This window comes from Caenorhabditis remanei, chromosome II (genome assembly GCF_010183535.1).
Source record: "Caenorhabditis remanei strain PX506 chromosome II, whole genome shotgun sequence".
Classification (NCBI taxonomy): Eukaryota; Metazoa; Nematoda; class Chromadorea; order Rhabditida; family Rhabditidae; genus Caenorhabditis; species Caenorhabditis remanei.
This window is the reverse complement of record NC_071329.1, coordinates 11,797,624-11,814,387: the sequence shown is the minus strand read 5'-3', so window position 1 is coordinate 11,814,387 and position 16,764 is coordinate 11,797,624. Positions and strand designations below refer to the sequence as shown.

General features: G+C 36.9%; 6 protein-coding genes across 6 annotated transcripts; 3 read left to right on the top strand and 3 right to left on the bottom strand.

The window, feature by feature from the left end:
- Nucleotides 1-6,981: 6,981 nt before the first annotated feature.
- Nucleotides 6,982-7,767, top strand: GCK72_006224 (uncharacterized protein; the record flags this gene model as incomplete). Its single annotated transcript, XM_003113622.2, has 4 exons — nucleotides 6,982-7,106; nucleotides 7,164-7,329; nucleotides 7,418-7,623; nucleotides 7,668-7,767. The coding sequence occupies 4 exons, from the start codon at nucleotides 6,982-6,984 to the stop codon at nucleotides 7,765-7,767; spliced, it is 597 nt and encodes a 198-aa protein (XP_003113670.2).
- A 284-nt stretch (nucleotides 7,768-8,051) lies between these two features.
- GCK72_006223 (uncharacterized protein) lies at nucleotides 8,052-8,842 on the bottom strand (the record flags this gene model as incomplete). Its single annotated transcript, XM_053725533.1, has 3 exons — nucleotides 8,052-8,249; nucleotides 8,451-8,549; nucleotides 8,597-8,842. 3 exons carry the CDS (start codon nucleotides 8,840-8,842, stop codon nucleotides 8,052-8,054), a joined length of 543 nt encoding a protein of 180 aa, XP_053589727.1.
- A 247-nt stretch (nucleotides 8,843-9,089) lies between these two features.
- Nucleotides 9,090-10,786, bottom strand: GCK72_006222 (uncharacterized protein; the record flags this gene model as incomplete). Its single annotated transcript, XM_003113386.2, has 5 exons — nucleotides 9,090-9,398; nucleotides 9,620-9,806; nucleotides 9,855-10,252; nucleotides 10,444-10,617; nucleotides 10,703-10,786. The coding sequence occupies 5 exons, from the start codon at nucleotides 10,784-10,786 to the stop codon at nucleotides 9,090-9,092; spliced, it is 1,152 nt and encodes a 383-aa protein (XP_003113434.1).
- A 580-nt stretch (nucleotides 10,787-11,366) lies between these two features.
- Nucleotides 11,367-11,932, bottom strand: GCK72_006221 (uncharacterized protein; the record flags this gene model as incomplete). The annotated part of the gene is made up of 2 exons (XM_053725532.1): nucleotides 11,367-11,704; nucleotides 11,839-11,932. The coding sequence occupies 2 exons, from the start codon at nucleotides 11,930-11,932 to the stop codon at nucleotides 11,367-11,369; spliced, it is 432 nt and encodes a 143-aa protein (XP_053589726.1).
- GCK72_006220 (uncharacterized protein) lies at nucleotides 11,475-11,934 on the top strand (the record flags this gene model as incomplete). Its single annotated transcript, XM_003113491.2, has 2 exons — nucleotides 11,475-11,723; nucleotides 11,800-11,934. The coding sequence occupies 2 exons, from the start codon at nucleotides 11,475-11,477 to the stop codon at nucleotides 11,932-11,934; spliced, it is 384 nt and encodes a 127-aa protein (XP_003113539.1).
- A 973-nt stretch (nucleotides 11,935-12,907) lies between these two features.
- Nucleotides 12,908-16,292, top strand: GCK72_006219 (uncharacterized protein; the record flags this gene model as incomplete). The annotated part of the gene is made up of 14 exons (XM_003113729.2): nucleotides 12,908-12,987; nucleotides 13,045-13,192; nucleotides 13,364-13,453; nucleotides 13,501-13,619; nucleotides 13,671-13,820; nucleotides 14,385-14,494; nucleotides 14,794-14,905; nucleotides 15,031-15,091; nucleotides 15,145-15,216; nucleotides 15,263-15,324; nucleotides 15,382-15,492; nucleotides 15,537-15,655; nucleotides 15,707-15,921; nucleotides 15,969-16,292. 14 exons carry the CDS (start codon nucleotides 12,908-12,910, stop codon nucleotides 16,290-16,292), a joined length of 1,773 nt encoding a protein of 590 aa, XP_003113777.2.
- Between the last annotated feature and the right edge of the window lie 472 nt (nucleotides 16,293-16,764).

Below are 16,764 nucleotides of genomic sequence, written 5' to 3'. Positions count from 1 at the left end.
TGAGAATGAGTGCGATCACAAAAGTGTCAACGTATTCTGAATCCTATTCCGAAAGATTGATCAGACTACAGTTCGAAATCAAACTCCAAGAAACGTGTCAACCACTCGACAGTTTTTTCCTTTCTATTCATACAATCCGATCCTATTATTTTCAAAGTCAACAATTTGTTTTTTTTCTTTTTTCGCTCTCGTTTTGTCTCCTCTCTTCCAACATCCTCAGATTCTTTTGTTGTCTCTAAGTTCTCATTTTTTCAGCCCCGACTTTCTTCCGTTTTCTTTTCTGTAATCTTGAATTCAGTGACACAGGATGTCTCGTCGTTTCTCTTCTTTCTTCCATCTTTTTCTTATTTTTCCTTTTACAGATTCTGTATATTCTCTTCCAATTACAGATGACTGGGAAAGATATATATGCCTCTCTTTCTGTTTTTTTCTTCTTTTATTCTATTTTCATCCTGTTTTTTCTCCATTCTTCACTATGATTTACGCTAGAGCAACCGTTAATTTAATCGCATTTGTCTCGCCAATTGTCGAAAAAAACAAGTTTTGTTGAAGCTTGTCACGTCATTCATATTCTTGATTATGTAATTTTAATTTTCCCAAGACTTGCACACCTGGTGAGGAAGGAGAACGAAAACTCAAAATATCTCAAACCAAAGGTTGTCTAGCTAGACACAAATTATCATGCTATAAACAACTTTTCGAATGAAGTAAACAAGATTACTGTAGCTTTGTAACCTAATATCAATTGGTGACGTGAGAACTTAGTAAGCCTTTGTTTTTCAAAAATTACCTTCCCAAATTTTTCTGAAAATGAGAGCTATTCCATGAATCAGACCATTGCTTAACGAATCCAACGTTCTTCCATATTTTATATTTCGTAGATTAAATACCTACTCCTTCATTTTTCAAAAATTTGCCTCCCTTCTCATCTGAAGTTACTGATGTCTTCCGCTTTCCTTCATTCTAGCCTTCTGGATACTCATTTCGGTGCTTCACTTGTCAAAAATAGGTGATTGGTATTCTTCAAGTGTATTCCGTGCTGAATTATCAGACATTTTCCCAATGTTTCTTCTACGAAAAATGACTTCATCTCATCAAACATCTTGACGAAACCAGCTGCCTTCTTTCCAGTCTATCGTCTAATATTTGGTGGTATTTAGGTCTTAATTGAGCATTTCTTCACTTCCTCCTTCTTCTTTTCTTTCTAGTGAAATTCACATTTGAATTCCAAATTTTTCGAATTTGAAAATTTAGTCGAAAAGGGCTCTTTGGCCTTTTTGTCGATGAGCTTAAGAGATATTCGAGACAAAAACGAAAGAAAAAAGAAAATTTAGAATTTGAGACCCTTTTTGTGAGAATATGTCTCAGATTGTAACGGTAGCAAAAAAAGAAAAAGAGATAGAAAATCTGAAGATGTGCAAAAAGTCAAGTGAAGTTGTTTCAATGATTTCCAGAGAAATTTCAAGAATATTTTAAGGTGGTATCCATTGTTTCCAGGATCTGAAAATGAACTAGGATTACTGTAAATTAATTTTTAAAATTTCCTGTTCATCATTTTCTTTCTGAAGTAGATCAATATACAACTTTTGAAAACCAAAGGAGTATCTTCTTTCTATGTGTGTCCTTTGAGGTTTCCTTGTGTTTTGTTTCCGGTCCTTATTTCTTTTTGACACGTGGACTCACTCCATTTCCTTATTTATTTACTCGGAGGGCCCTCAATGAAATCATACTTTTTCAGCTTATTAGGGCAAAGATTACACAGCTGGACTTTATTAGAAACACACGAGAACAGGGAGTTTCCTTTTTCGAGAAATGGGAACCTAGATATATCACTAATTGCAATTTACGCACATGTCGGAAAACGGAAATGAAATACTCAAATGATTTTTTGGAGTTTGTGAGAAAACGGGAAGAAGAAGAAGTGTGACGTCAAGAAATAAAAAACGAACATCTGAAAAAGACACTTCTCAGTTCGGTGGTCCCTTTTTTCTGTTCTTTTTTCGAGAGTTCGTTCGCAATATCAGAAGAGAATGATGGACGGTGAATGAGTGTTCCGCATCAATAGCATCGTATGGACTCCCTCTATTTCTCTATTTTTAAAAGCTTCTTATTTCTATTTCCATCGTTGCTTTAGTTCTCATTGAACTCGAATCAGCGACGAAACGAAAACAGGTGAAAATTGTTTCAAAAGATTACTGAATCAACATTTGATAGACCACAAAATACACGTATACATCCAGATTTCGTGAGAAACTCTTTTTGATTTTTCTTTGATTTTTTATCTTCTGCGAACGAACGTTACACCTTTCTCTCCTATTGGCCTACTCAATATCTTCTCACTTTTCTTTTTTAAATTGAATTTTGCTCTTTTCTACTACGCACTTCCTCTTTCATCCGGTAAGATTTTCTTTTTTATTCAAAGAAGAGTTGGTTATGTGGAAATTAATTCTGTGAATGATATAAGGAGAAAGATTGTCATTCTTGTACTTTCAGATGTTATTGTTTTCCGTTGTTCATTATTTTCATGTACTGTGTCAAATAATCATAATCTCTCGGGTTAAGACAATAGGCGAAATTTTTGAAGAAAGATTAGAAGAATTTAAGGTTTGTACTTTCCTTATCGGGACAATTTCTAAAGCTTCTTCTGATGAGTTCTGTGAAAAAGTACTGACAAGTCGATTCTAAAGTTAGATTATTTTTAAGTAAGAATCCATTAACTTCCTTTATTCAAAAACTCTTTGAAAAGCATATTGTGCTTTGTTTCACTATATCCTTCACTTTATCTCTTCTAAAGGACCCACGAATAACCATTTGTTTTTTTGTGTTTCATTTGTAATTCCAGTCGAATTTCTCTATTTTCCTTCAACAGTGTCAAGTGTCAAATTAATGAATTTCAGTCTCCCCCTTCCAACAGAATGAATAACTTATTTTCCCCCCACTGAAGCAGATGTTTTCGGTTTCCCTCCGTGTGACTCCACCCACTTTCAGGATCTGTCATTCATATCATTCACCTGCCAATAGTCGTTTTAAATGACATGCATCAACATCAGAAAACGAGAAGTTTTTTGTTTCTTGGGAATATTTCTATATGTAATGATTTCCATGTGGTCTCTATTCTTCAGACTCCGAAATCTCTCCTGATTCTCAAATTTATCATCGAAATCTGACATGTGAAACGATTGAAACTAGACAGAATATGTTCTAGGAACGTGCGTTTTGGAAATTTCACTAAACCATATTCTAGTTATCAATTATCGAAAAAAAAACAGATGTAAATGGCAGATGATATTCAAAAAACACGGAAGAAGGTGATGTTGGCAGTCTGCTTGAACGTCGGGGAATCTCCCGGACTCAATTATTTTTCCTAGCTCTATCTTTGGATCTTTTTCTGTTTTTTCTGTGTTTTCATCGTGTATCTTCATCTTTAAAAGTCATTGAAACGTGTCGAGTGACGTAAAGAAATAGACTTTCCCAATCTTTTTATGTGCCAATTATAGAATGAAATGAACAGAAAAGAAAGAGAAAGTTTACGTGACAAGTGATACTTATCTCAATTATTCTATCAAATATTCGAGATGATCATCTGTTTTAGACTAAAAAAATTAAGTGACTCTAGCTTTTTTCAGTTTCAATTTCTTTCAAAAGTAACCATCATCTACAGTGACATCCTTGAGAACTGACTGTCTTGTACCATTCTAATCGAGACTGTTACTTTCAGTCGGACCAGTCCGAAACCCAGCTCCGAACTCACAAATTTTGATCCCGGAACCGAGAGTCGAAAAATGTGGGCGGAGCCTAGGCGCGGGGGGTATAAAACGAAATGGGTACACTCGTTTCGGACTTCCTTCCGTCGTTTTCTTCTTTTTTCTTCACAGCCCAATTTCCTGTTGATTGGAGACGGGAAAAATGGGGTGGGACTACTCAGGGTTTCCCGGTTTCTCTTTTTTTTCTATTTTCGAACGTTCCTGTTTTTCCGAGAAATTGATTATTTATATTGGTCCATGTGATCTGGATATTTAGATATTCTGTGATTGTGATGCATCTCCATGACTGAATTTTTCACTTTTCACTGAGAGAATCTTAGACAATAGTTGGGCATCTTCCATCTAAAAAGTTAACATTCGTAAAAGATCGACAGATTGCATCACGCAGCCTTCGACGTCATCAATAGGATGCCTTGATTGCATTCACGATTCCATGATTCTACAGTATCCACGTAACTCACGTAATTTTCTCATTTCCTGGAAAATGCTCATGAGTAGTTTCTTCCAAAAAATTTTTTCTTTTTCCACTTCCAACTTCTGTTCTTTTCCAGGGAAAAGTTTAAAAAGTACATTGACCAAAAAGTTAGAATAACCAAAAACCGAGAAGAAACTACTAATGAGACCCCTGGTGACATCTTCTTTCCGTTCTGTGCCTTCTACCAATTAGGCTTCTCCTCCCCCTATTCGTTGCGTGCTCACCCCAATTTTCTGTTATTTATCAGTTTTTTCTTCGTTCGAAACTTTGGATCTCAAAGTTGTTGGGACAAGAAGTCTATAAGAAGAAAAAGAAAGAAATCTATATCCAACCGGACCATGAAATTAAAAGAGTCACTCGTCCGTGCGGTGTCCGTATATTTTCACAAACAACAATCTCTCCTTTTTTCGTATTTTTTCCTTTCCTTTTTCTCCATTCATTTTCTTGTCTGACACCATGAACTTTTGATACAAAATCTTTGAGGAAAATACCGCCAAATTAGATTATGTCCGTATTGCTAATACTTCCATGTACCTTTTTTCTTTCTTAAAAATATTTTTCAGCATTTATGAAAAGGGCAAACTTTAAATATTCTGTCCTTTTATCTCATAAGAAATATAATGGAAATTGGAAAAATAAAAAGTTCATGTAGTAATTTAAATGCTGATTAAATTGTGCTCGAAATTGTGCTTAAATTGCTCATAATGATAGATTTGATTGAGTTTTGAAGCTGGTCTCAATGGATTTTAAAAGTACTTCCTTGTATAAGAAAAGGATAACAAGACATTCAGATACTACTGGCATTTTAATGGGAAATGTTGGGCATTTGTAATCGTTATGTGGGAAATCTGAATTTTCTGAAACATCTCATTATCGAGTTTCAGAAGACGGTTGCTTCAGTTTCGATATTACTTTTTCATTCTCATTTTTCCTTTTGTAGTGTTCACGACGTCAGTTTTCTAGTTTTATAACGTCTTCTAGAAAATTACAACATTTGTTCCGATGCCCCATAGGAGCTTCATAATCCGGCCCACTTCCAGCTTCCAGTGTCTACCAAAAGAGATTCCATTATTTTGTCCCAGCTCAAGAAGATGATCTCTTTGCTCTGTCTGCAGAGCATGCTCTAAGTTTTGCTCAGTGATTTCCCAATTTTGGTAGTTTGTCTTCTTTCCACCAAAGCGTATCACATTTCGAGATAGACAGAGGGTGTAAACTTGATTCTTTTCCTTTTTCATCTTCTTTTTTCTCGTTCCTTTCTCACAATGGCATCACTTTTTGATGCTGGATGCTGGAGTTTTTCTAGAAATCCGATTTCGGAGAGTGCTGCTCTTTGTGTCTACATTTAATGGCGCCATCAATGGAACAGGACAAACCGCCCACTCGAAATGGAAGATGCAGACGAAAAGTTTAATTTCAAGAAAGAGAATCTTTGGGATTTCTAAAGACAAAGTAGTAGTGCGTGAGAATTGTCGAAAAAAGAAGAGAATAGATTGCGGAAGTTCTTTTTGGTCCCTCTTTTCAGGAGACTCCGGATTATGTTGACAGACTTCCGGGGGCATTCCGAATGTCACTGATGGACGATGCTTTGTTATAAAAGAAAGGACAAGGGGAGAGCAAAGTATAGAGAGAAAATGATTGTTACTTCTGGTTTTGGACGAATTGTTGCCTCATATCGCTTTCCAATTCACACCGCATCATTTTTTTGCTTCGGAATTTGTAGTTTTAAATTTCATTTTCATTTCATTGAGGAAATGAAACTGGAATGATCAATGATACATTTTCATTAGTATCACTCAATCAGATAGTTCAGCATTATCTAGTTATGCATGAGAACAGCTTTTGCATCAATGCTCTTTTCAGACGTCACAATATTTGTTCTAGATGTTGAACATGTTGAGTTCTCTGAAGAATATGAGTTATATCTTCTAGTTTTTTAAAAGTAAATCTAGTGGATTTAGGATTCTTGTGAAAATTTATGTCCGACGCTAGTCCGAAATGCTTTAGTGACTATCTTAAACTAGACAGAATCCTAGATTTCCTCAAATAAGTTGCAGTTTTTTCTCTTTTCCTCAAAAAATAATTATTAGTCACAATTTAATATAACATTAAAAAATCTTAAGTTCTCAGAATTATCTATTCTGAATATTAGAATATTACAAATTCTTCTCACATTAACTCCGAATAGACTATAGTTCCCGTTTCCAAACATTTCTCGAGAAAAAGTTCCCTTTGATTTGGAAAAATAAACTTGACCTCCCAAAAAAAAGAACTCCCAAAAGATGAAGATTCCCACGGTCTGACGACAAGTTCATTCGTTTCGCCGGTCGAGTTGAGTCACGAATTCACGCGGTCTGACCTCTTCAAGTTGAGCCAATTTAACATCTCTTTGTGTCGTTTTGATGGTTTCTCTTTTGTGATGAAATACACTTATTCTTGTCTTTTTGTCTGGCAAAAAAACTGGAAAACAAGCATACGTTCTTTGTCGGAAATCCCTGGGTTTACCATAATGGCAACTTCCCGATTCTTTTCGTTTTTCCGTCGTCTCTTCTCGTGTTTCCTATGCATAATCCATCATAAGACAAAGTACATTATGGGTCAAAACACAACCGATCATTGCTTTTTTTCTTCTTTTTCTCTGTTCAGTGTTCCGAATATTCTGAATTTGACAACTCTACGTCTCCCTTTTTGCATTCTAATCTATTTTTGGAACTTCTCATATTAATTTTCAGAACGAACAACGCTATGATGGGTTTGTTGTCGACTATCCGTGGCAAGAAGGAGGCAGTGATTGGCAATGGAATTGGGTCAGCTCAAGTTGGACCACTGAATGCAAAGACAAAGAAACTTGTGATTCAAGAGTGGCCGAGGTTTGTTCGAGAGAGAAAAAGTAATTTAGAAGAGAGCGTAATGAACTTTTATTTCAGAGTACTTGCTCAATGCCCAGAGCTCTTCACTGAAATCTGGCACAAATCAGCGACTCGTTCCACTTCAATCAAGTTGGCATTCGGAATTGCAGAGAACGAGAGTCCAATGCAAAATGCTGCTTTCTTGGGACTCTCCTCAACAATTCAGGCATTCTTCTACAAATTGGTAAGGCATTGGAAAACACAAAACACAAAGGGCATCCCAGTGTTCAGGCCTTATTTGATTATAATCTCTGAATCCAAATCATTTTTAGATCATCACTTACGAATTGAACGACGACCAAGTCAGAGATGCATGTGAACAGCTGGGAGCTCGGCACGTGGATTTCATCTCCCGTGGATTCAATTCTCACTTCTGGGACATTTTCTTGGTTTGTATGGCAGAGAAAATCGACGAGACATTGTCATCTTACATTACTGAAGAGGACAAGAAGAACGAGATGATCTTGGCTTGGCAGAGGTAAAGATAATAGTTTATATGGATATTTTAATGAATGTTTTCAGAGTGGTCAACTCAATTGTCCATCAAATGAGAAACGGATATTCGGATCGTCGGAAGCAACAACTCGGTGGATCGAAAACAGGCGTCAATAATGGATTTTAAACTGTCTGTATTTTTTCTGAAACAATGAACAATTCCCCTATTTTTCCTTTCCTTTGTCACATCCCCAAATCTTCTTTTTTCTGTCGAAATTTGTTTGAATTTTTAACTGCTCTAACCCTGTACACAACGATCTTTTCACCCATCAAATCATCAATAAATCAATGTATTTTAATCGAGTTGTTGATATTTCAGATTTCGTGTCATCAAAAAACACAGAAGGAAAAAATGGATTCAAATGAAATGGTTTATTTTGATCAAAAGCCCAGAAATGCTTCTTCGGTAATTTAGAGTTTCTTGAATTCATCAGCAGCCACCGAATCCACGTTGGCGAAAGAGCTGGAACATCTTTGACAGAATCGAACTTGTTCTTGTGACTTCCATGGAGCTTCCTTTCCAACCATTCCATGCATTCTCTTCTCTCCATTTTCCATTTTTCCGTATGCGAAGAATAAATTGTATCGTCCGGAAGAAATTACATGCATCTGAATAAGAGACTGGTTTAGTCAAAAAAAGATTTTCTCACCAGAGTTCTCTCGGTGGAATCCAAATGAATATTATCTAGAATCCATTCACCACCACACATTGCTTTTCCGTCATTGAACTCGGTGAATCCGTCACGAATCAATAGTTGGGAAGCCTGCAATCAGAGTTTCCGAGCAGATTACATTTAGAAGAAAACCTACAGTTTTGAGGACGATATTCCTCTTTGCAGTGTTGTGAGATAGATAAACACTTCCAGATCCTGTTGCTGGAAATTGACATTCGAACACTGTATCATTTCCCTGAAATTTTCTTATTCATTGGCTTTCATTATTTATAGAATTAGTACCATCAAACCGTCCTTCGAGAATCCGATTCCCAACCACATATCAGGTTTGACAAGTTTGCTCTCAATCTCGATAATCAGATGGCGTCTTTCATGTTTCCACGTCATCATAGTCTGACAATCACTTGCATCTTTACATCCATTTGGTAGTTTCCAGCAACCTCTTGCAGTTCCACAATCACTGATATGGGTAACATGAAGAGTGTTGACGTGGTGAATGAATAAAATAAATGAAAGGAATAGAATCATAATGAGAGAATCAGTATTTGAAATTTTACAGAACTTCCATTTATAAGTGTTTTGTTCAAGCTGAAAAGTCTTGAAATAACACAACAGACATTGTTCTTTTTCGCTGAAGATGTGATAACTGAATGATAACTGGTTCTTTTTAATAGTTCTCGTTTTCAAGAGACAAAATTATTTATTTGTTAGAACACATTATACAAAAAGAAATTCAATTGGGAAACGGGGTCATTTCAATTCAAATCAATTCATTTTATTTCTGCTCTTCTGGTTCATCGTCTTTGCATTGAGTTGCCAAGAAATCACGCACTCCTTTGCTGATTCCACCGGTCGCTTCTTCGTGTTTCGCAAAGATTTCGAGATGAGCTTTACCTTTCCACACGAGACCACATCGGAAATTATCATCATTCTTTGTCAGGAATTTGTAAACTTTGTCGAGACAATCGTGAACTTTGCTCAATGAGACAAGTGGCAGTGGTTTCATCATTTTAGAGACATCTTGGAGAGTATAGATAGCTGGCTTTCCGAAATCTCCGTTTCCTTTGAACCATCCGAGGAGTTCCTGAAATTTATTTATTTCAATTTCAATAATCGGAAAATAAATATAAATGTTAAATGTGAAATTTCGCTCTTATTGGATGCTCACAGACTATGGAGACCTAGTGATATTCTCTAAATTATTAGTCTCCTGACTAGAACCTATTTAAAAATTGAATTGTTATTTCAATTTTTAATTTGAATATAAGCAGAATAACTAATTTCAATCAATGTTTCAGGACTTACGTGGTTAGCATTGGTGAAGAATAGTTGAGCCCAAGTGAAGAATGGGAATCCGGCTCCTTGGGGATAAGTAGTGAGAACTTGAAGTGGAACATCATGTGGAATCTCTCCATAGTTTACAACTTCAATTTCTGGATTGATATCACTTTTCGTCTTCTCTGGAAGCACTTCGGACTTGTCGACTGGGACTCTGAAAATAGTCTTTTTGTTTTTCGAACTTTTTGAGAAATAAACTAACGGATTACACTTGACAGCTGCGTAATCAGCACAATCCACTTCATATCTCACAAGAATTCTGAATTGCCCGTATTGATATGCAACCAACTGGAAGAATGGACCCGTTGAATGAGCTCCACGTGGACGAGTCATTCGAGATTTCAGATTTTGATCGAAAGTGACGTGACCGATTTCCATCAAATCGGATGCCTCCATTCTGGTAAGCAGAACTGTTTTTCCAACACGTTCACAGTCGATACGGAATAATCCTTCTCCGGCTTCATTACAGAAAGCAAAGATCTTTTGAAGATTGATAGCATCAGTGATAAAATGGAATTGAGAGAAATCGATTGGCTTCTTTTTTTTCTCGCTCAACAATCGAGCAGCAATAATAATGGCATCCAAAGATCCCTCTCGGACCTGCAAAATGACATTTTGTTAGCCAGTCTAGATCGGTTTGGACTAATTTGAAATTATATTGAGATCAAGGATTGTTTTCAAAATTAGACAAAGTTAGGTCTTTCTCCTGACACCGTGTCAGGCAGTACTCCGCACGTTTCCTCTTCAAAATATCCTTTTCTCGTGTTTCAGTCAACAACTCGTGAACTAACTTTCATATGATTGACGTCATAAATAATCACTCCATGATCTTGCATCAACTTGCCACCTGGCCAGTAGAATGATTCAACTGGGGCTCCTGGAACCAAGATTGTAGCCGTCTCATCATTCAGATACCATTGGTATGATCCAATACGATCTACGTATTTGGTGCTTGTTGGTCCTCCCTGAAAGACAAAATTCAATTGAGTCAAAAAGTTTTGGGGAGGCTGATACTGAAAATTATAGTAACTTTGAATTCAAACAACCCACTTTTCCGGATAAGTTGACAAGAGGTAGAAGACCGTACGGTTCTTCTTCTAATCCTTCGAATAACCAGAATCCATCAGCAGACATTTCGAACAGCAGCAGCTATACAGCAGTCTGTCCAGTGATGTGTTGTGTTAGAAAAGAGAGGCCATTCTCTAGCATAACGGATCCCTTTGAGATAGAGATAGAGAGAGCAGATGAGGGGGTGTTCGGGAATAAGAATAGTATTAGAAATCAGAGAATCAGACAAGATTACAATGCGGGGGAGAGAGTGAGCACCCGATTGTGCTCCTTCTCCTCCCTCTCATTCGACAAAGTTTCGAAACACCGATGATGATGACGGACTCCCAAAGTCTTTGGAAAAGAAAAAGAAAGACAATGAATCGGATTTTGTATAGATTGGAAGGACCACCACGAAAGAAGAATGACCACCTGCAGATTGAGAGAGAAATTGATTCTTTGATCCAACTGATTTTGGGGATTCTTGAGTGTCCGTCATTCCACGGTCGAATGAGAAGTAGGAGACTGAATCCAGTTCAGCATCGTAGGCAAGAAGGTGTTTCCGAATTTCCAGTGTTTTCTTTTATTCAATTTATGAATGTTTAAACGCGTGAACTTAGATTTCCGAGCAAAACGCTACAACACGTGAACTTTCCCCTTTATCTCGTTATGAAATCTGGAGCAAAGATCTAGGGTGCTGATAAGAGAATGCATAAATAGCCGGTGGAATCGCCATAAACTCCACTGAGTTTTCAACTCCTTCAACAAGTTTGCCATGGCTCAATCCGTCCCACCAGGAGACATCCAGACCCAACCAAACGCCAAAATCGTCTTCAACGCTCCGTATGATGACAAGCACACCTACCACATCAAGGTGATCAACTCGTCTGCTCGCCGCATCGGATATGGAATCAAGACGACCAACATGAAGAGACTCGGAGTTGATCCACCATGTGGAGTTCTCGACCCAAAGGAAGCCGTTCTTTTGGCTGTTTCCTGCGACGCCTTTGCCTTCGGACAGGAGGTTGGTTTGGGATCCTTCTGGTGGAAGTGGTCCCGTCTCTTTTAGTGTGAACGTCCGCTTATTTTCTCTATTTAAGGATACCAACAACGACCGTATCACCGTCGAATGGACTAACACTCCAGACGGAGCTGCCAAGCAATTCCGCCGTGAATGGTTCCAGGGAGACGGTATGGTTCGTCGCAAGAACTTGCCAATCGAGTACAACCCATAGATTTATTCGAGTTTGCAATAAAAATTCTTGGCTAGAATACAATAAAACTTTTTTCGGATTTTCAAATGTTGTGTATTAAGACACTTGGCAAAAACCCGAGTCGAATCTTTTTACTTGATAAGGAGGAAAACTCGTGTTTTTCATGGTAAAAGAGATAAAATAATCAAAACAACTAGAAAACTAAATTGAATAATGAGAAAGACTATTATCCTTGGATTCGGTGAATTAGTTTGTGAGAATATGGAAATAAGTTGGAGAATGCAAACTATTACGTCATTTACTTTTTAACTCTTCATTAAAATTTTTCGGGAAGGCAGCAATACGCATTATTCTCATTTTCCAAAGTGTTTCAATAGGTGAAGAGAGTCCAGAGTAATACTTCGAAAGATTGAGCGTAACTGTGAACTCATTGATAAAACGGGCGCAGACTTTCATTCATTGAGAACCAAAAGAACGACAAGAGTTTAAGATCCGGTAGGTCTCCTTGCTTCCTAAATTTCTTTCCTTTATTTTTCTTCCGCCTCCCATATCCATCCTTTGCATCAACCGTGTCAAGTGTTGACTCTTCAAAACTAATCTTCAACTCAGCCACCCCCAGTGCTATTTTGTCTAATCACCACTACATTCAACGTCTTCTTCATCCGTTGTTGATAATAAAAAACGAGTGAGAATGTGTCTGCGTCTCTTCCGGAATCTGCGCACACAGAATATGTGCTGCTATGGAAATGCATGAAAATCAAGAGGAAAGCAGTCTTCAAGAGCAGCGGCGCCGCGGCTCATTGGAGCACCACGTCTCGTGTCTTTTCATCTGAGCTCTCGAATCGATTAGTGTGTGAGAGACTCTACTTTTCACTCAAAGGTCATCTATTCTGATTTTCAGATTCTGTCTGAAACTCAACAGCTCACATAACTTTTTGAGTTGTTTCCATTAGAAGATTATTCTGAAATCTCCTCTTCAATCCTGTCGGTCCAAATGTTCAACGATATCAGTCCCACTTGTCAAGAAGGAATTCGAGAAGCATGTGTGACCTTAAGAAATGCTTGTGAACCACAGTTAGTTACCTATTTTTTCTTTTTCAAATTGTTATGCCACATCATTTTTTTTTGAAGAATACTCGATGAAGTAGCAGTTCGAATGAAAGAATATGAGAGTGAATTTGGTCGAATGTTATATACAATTTCCATATTAATCATGTTTTCATTCGTTATTATTCTTCTTATGGTCAGATCAATCAAAAGAACTCATTCGACAGTTGAGGTAAGTATGTCTGAAAACTCAGGAAATTAGATTTTTATGTATGTTTTTCTTTTTATTATCAAATCCAATCCGTTTTTTCTCTTTGTATTTGTACCTAGAAATGTAATTTTAAGAAGTGCTGATTAACTTTGTTTCTGTTCTTTACTCAAACCCACACATTTCCATTTTCAGATGGACGCCCTTCTTGATGCGATGAGATTTCGTGAAGAATTAGACATTCGGGATCGACAACGACGTCGTTTGATGAAAGCAAAAACAAAGGTGTGACAGCTTAAAAAGAAGATTTTTAACAGATTATAGTATTTCAGGTGAGCGCGTGGCTTAATCGAGATAAAACTGCACCGTCAAATGGGCAAGTAAAACGAAAAGACAGTGAATGGAAACCACCTCCGAAGGGAACTGGAACGAGACCACGAGGGCATTATAGGTTGAAGAGAAACCATTGAGATTAAAGTGAAATTGAACTTTGTCTTTTCAGTATATCAACTGTCACTTCTGACATTCCGGAGATTGTAGTAAGTGCTGACGATTCTGGGAATCCAGGTCTTATCATGAGGCCACATACTCCTGCTATTTCTCTGATTTACGATTTTGGAGTAGCGTCACCGGATTTAGAGGAACCAGATAGGTGAGAAGAGGGAAAACAGATTAAGAAAAAGAGAGTGCGACATAATAATATGTATGTTAAAAGCTGGCATTTTTATGAGATTGGAGTAGAAATGTTTTAGAATTGATCTCTCACCGAGGGGATTGAAAGATTGGCTTCAGGCTTCAAAAATTTGAAATTCTAGAAAAAAAAATTGTGAGAAATCTATTCTTAATCCATCTATTGTTCGCTAACTAGTAATGAAGTTACCGTAAAAACTCTATTTATGGTGTATGCACCTCTATTGCCCAAAAGAGTCCGTCTGTTGACACCTATATTAGAGGGGCACTTCTATTTTAGAAGGCACAACTATTTTTCAATGTAGCCTCCAAGGAGCACTTCAAATTGGGGGATCCAAAACTTTTTTAGAACGAATTCCCTGGAGCAGTAATACCAAAAATATTCCGGAGCGTTTTAAGCACTGATCACGATCTGAGATAACATAAGTATGTATTTTAATAAATTCAGAAAAAAAGACAATTGTTTTACTTCCTTTTTCAAAAAATAAAAAATGAGTCAGGTAGAAATATTCTTTTAAAATTTCAGTCGAAAACCATCAATAGCCTCATCAACAGCTTTGCCAATGTCATCTTCTTCGTCATCTTCACTGGCTTCATCAATAGATCAAAAATTGAATTCAATGAAAACGAATCCACGTACATTTTCACTTGATACAAATGCTTCCACGTCATCTAGAACTCATCGTGTTGATATTGACGATAAATCATTTAGTTTAGACGTGTAACCTTTCTTTTCCTTCTTATTCTTCATTTATTTATGTTTCTATTCACTCCCTATTCATTATTTTCTCTTCTCATCAATCGATTCGACTCTTCTTTTGATATTTTCTGTGTTTGGATTCCTTGTATTCACTGCTCATGACTAACTACAGTAATCCGTTTTATTTATTTATTCGGTTTGAATAGAAAAAAGAGACTAAATAAAAGAATTTTAGAAACCGATAAAGAGAATATTTGTTTCAAACCACCAACTCAAGAGGCAATCTCCCGACCTCTTGTCATCGATGGATGCAACATTGGAAGAAGTGCTTCGGGATATGCAAGAACGTGAGTACACTTTGATTGGAAATTGGACCAGAGTTCATGAATTATCATTCAGATCTAAACTCTAGATTTTGCACGTGGAACAATTGAACAAATTTTCTGCCATTCCCCTTAAGTTTCTTTTTCAGACACGTGGATTGTGCGGGTCTCGTCTCCGTTGTAAGATGGCTTCTAAATCGAAAATTTGACGTAAAATCTCTTCTGAGCTTCTATTTTTCATCTCTGAAATGTTATTTCTATAGGTCACAGTATTTCTACCCGTTGTTTACAACAACATCAATAATTACAACTCGAAAAATGCGGAGCTTCTTACGGTAGATTCATTGGAAACTTTTGTTCTCTGAACACTTGGTGATTCAGAAACTAGAACAACTGGGAATTGTGACGTTCACACCGGCTAGAAGTGGACGAGGACTCCGAAAGTGAGTCATGATGAATTAAGGGAAATGAGGAAGTGAATAAATCAAAATTGTTTTTAGGGCATTCATCAACTATGACGATTTGTATGTGGTCTCGTATGCAGCCAGAAATGGAGGAACTATTCTCAGTGGAGACAAATTTAAAGATATTCTCAATCAACAGTGTTACAGGTAGTTTGAATGTTTGGGGCAGAGAAAACTTCAAATCATTTCAGTGATTTCCACCACGTCATCAGAAATCGAACAGTTGACGTCAGATTTCGACCACTAACCCTTGATTTTGTAGAGTACAATTCGGATAAATTCTATCGTCATGCACCCGAATTGTTCACTTGTAAACAAATATTACTTTCAAACTTAGAATTTCAGAATTTCAACTTTCCAGATGATAATATGAACCAACGAACCGATTCTTTGCGTCAACGTCTTTTTGCATTACCTCATGAACCTGATTATAATCTTGTGAAGAATTTAAAACGACAAGTAACGGATGAGAAAAGAGAATATCTGTGTGCGGAACTAGAAACAATTCTTCTTTCGATGAGCTATGCGGCCGGGAAAATGTTTCGAGAAGTCTCTGAATTGCCGTGTATGGATAATGTTTGTGAACTGAAAAGAAGAATTAATTTTTATATAAATTATTTCAGGGTTTCCATGGTTTGAAAGTGGAAGATGTTGCTCCGAAGATTTTTGCGGAGAGATTTTACAGAAGATATCAAAAAAGAGACACGAAGAATGAAACATCACAAGAATGGGTTATGGAACCGGTTGTGGAAGTGGTCGTGAAACCGAAAAAAGAGAAAAAAGTACTCGATGGAACTGTTTTGATCCCGACTCCTCTATCAATATCTAATAATCCTGATACAAGTAAATCTGAAACTCGTTCCGCCAAGATTGAATTACCAAAAGATCAATCACTGAAATCACTCCTTCAATGGTTCACAATGGCTGAAGAAGCGGCGAAAAATTAAAATGTAACAAACTACTATCGAAAAATTTGATTTGTTCATGATAACCTATCTCTTTTACTACTTTAATCTGTTTCAAATGTTTCGATAAACTTTCGATTTCTCTATCTCTCATGTTTTTTCTTTTTTCTCAAACCCATCTCTCAATTGATACATTTGATGAAATGACCTGATGGGTGCACGTGGTATCTGAGAAGAAAGACAGCTGTCGTTCGGAGGAAAAGAATCAGAAGATAGGACTTTAAACTATCAGGTTATTCCCTCTTCACATCTTTCGAGCATTTCTCTTTGCTTTTTTGCTCTTTTCTTGAGGTTCTCGAAGGTTCTTTTCAACTTTTAATTATCTTATCAGTTAGAAAAAGAAATCAAATTGATGTTCAAAGAGATTCTTCTTCTTCTTCTTTTAATTAAAAGTGTTCCGTTTGATGATATTTCATTTATCACTTTCTCTTCGAATTGCCATCGTTCGTCTTCT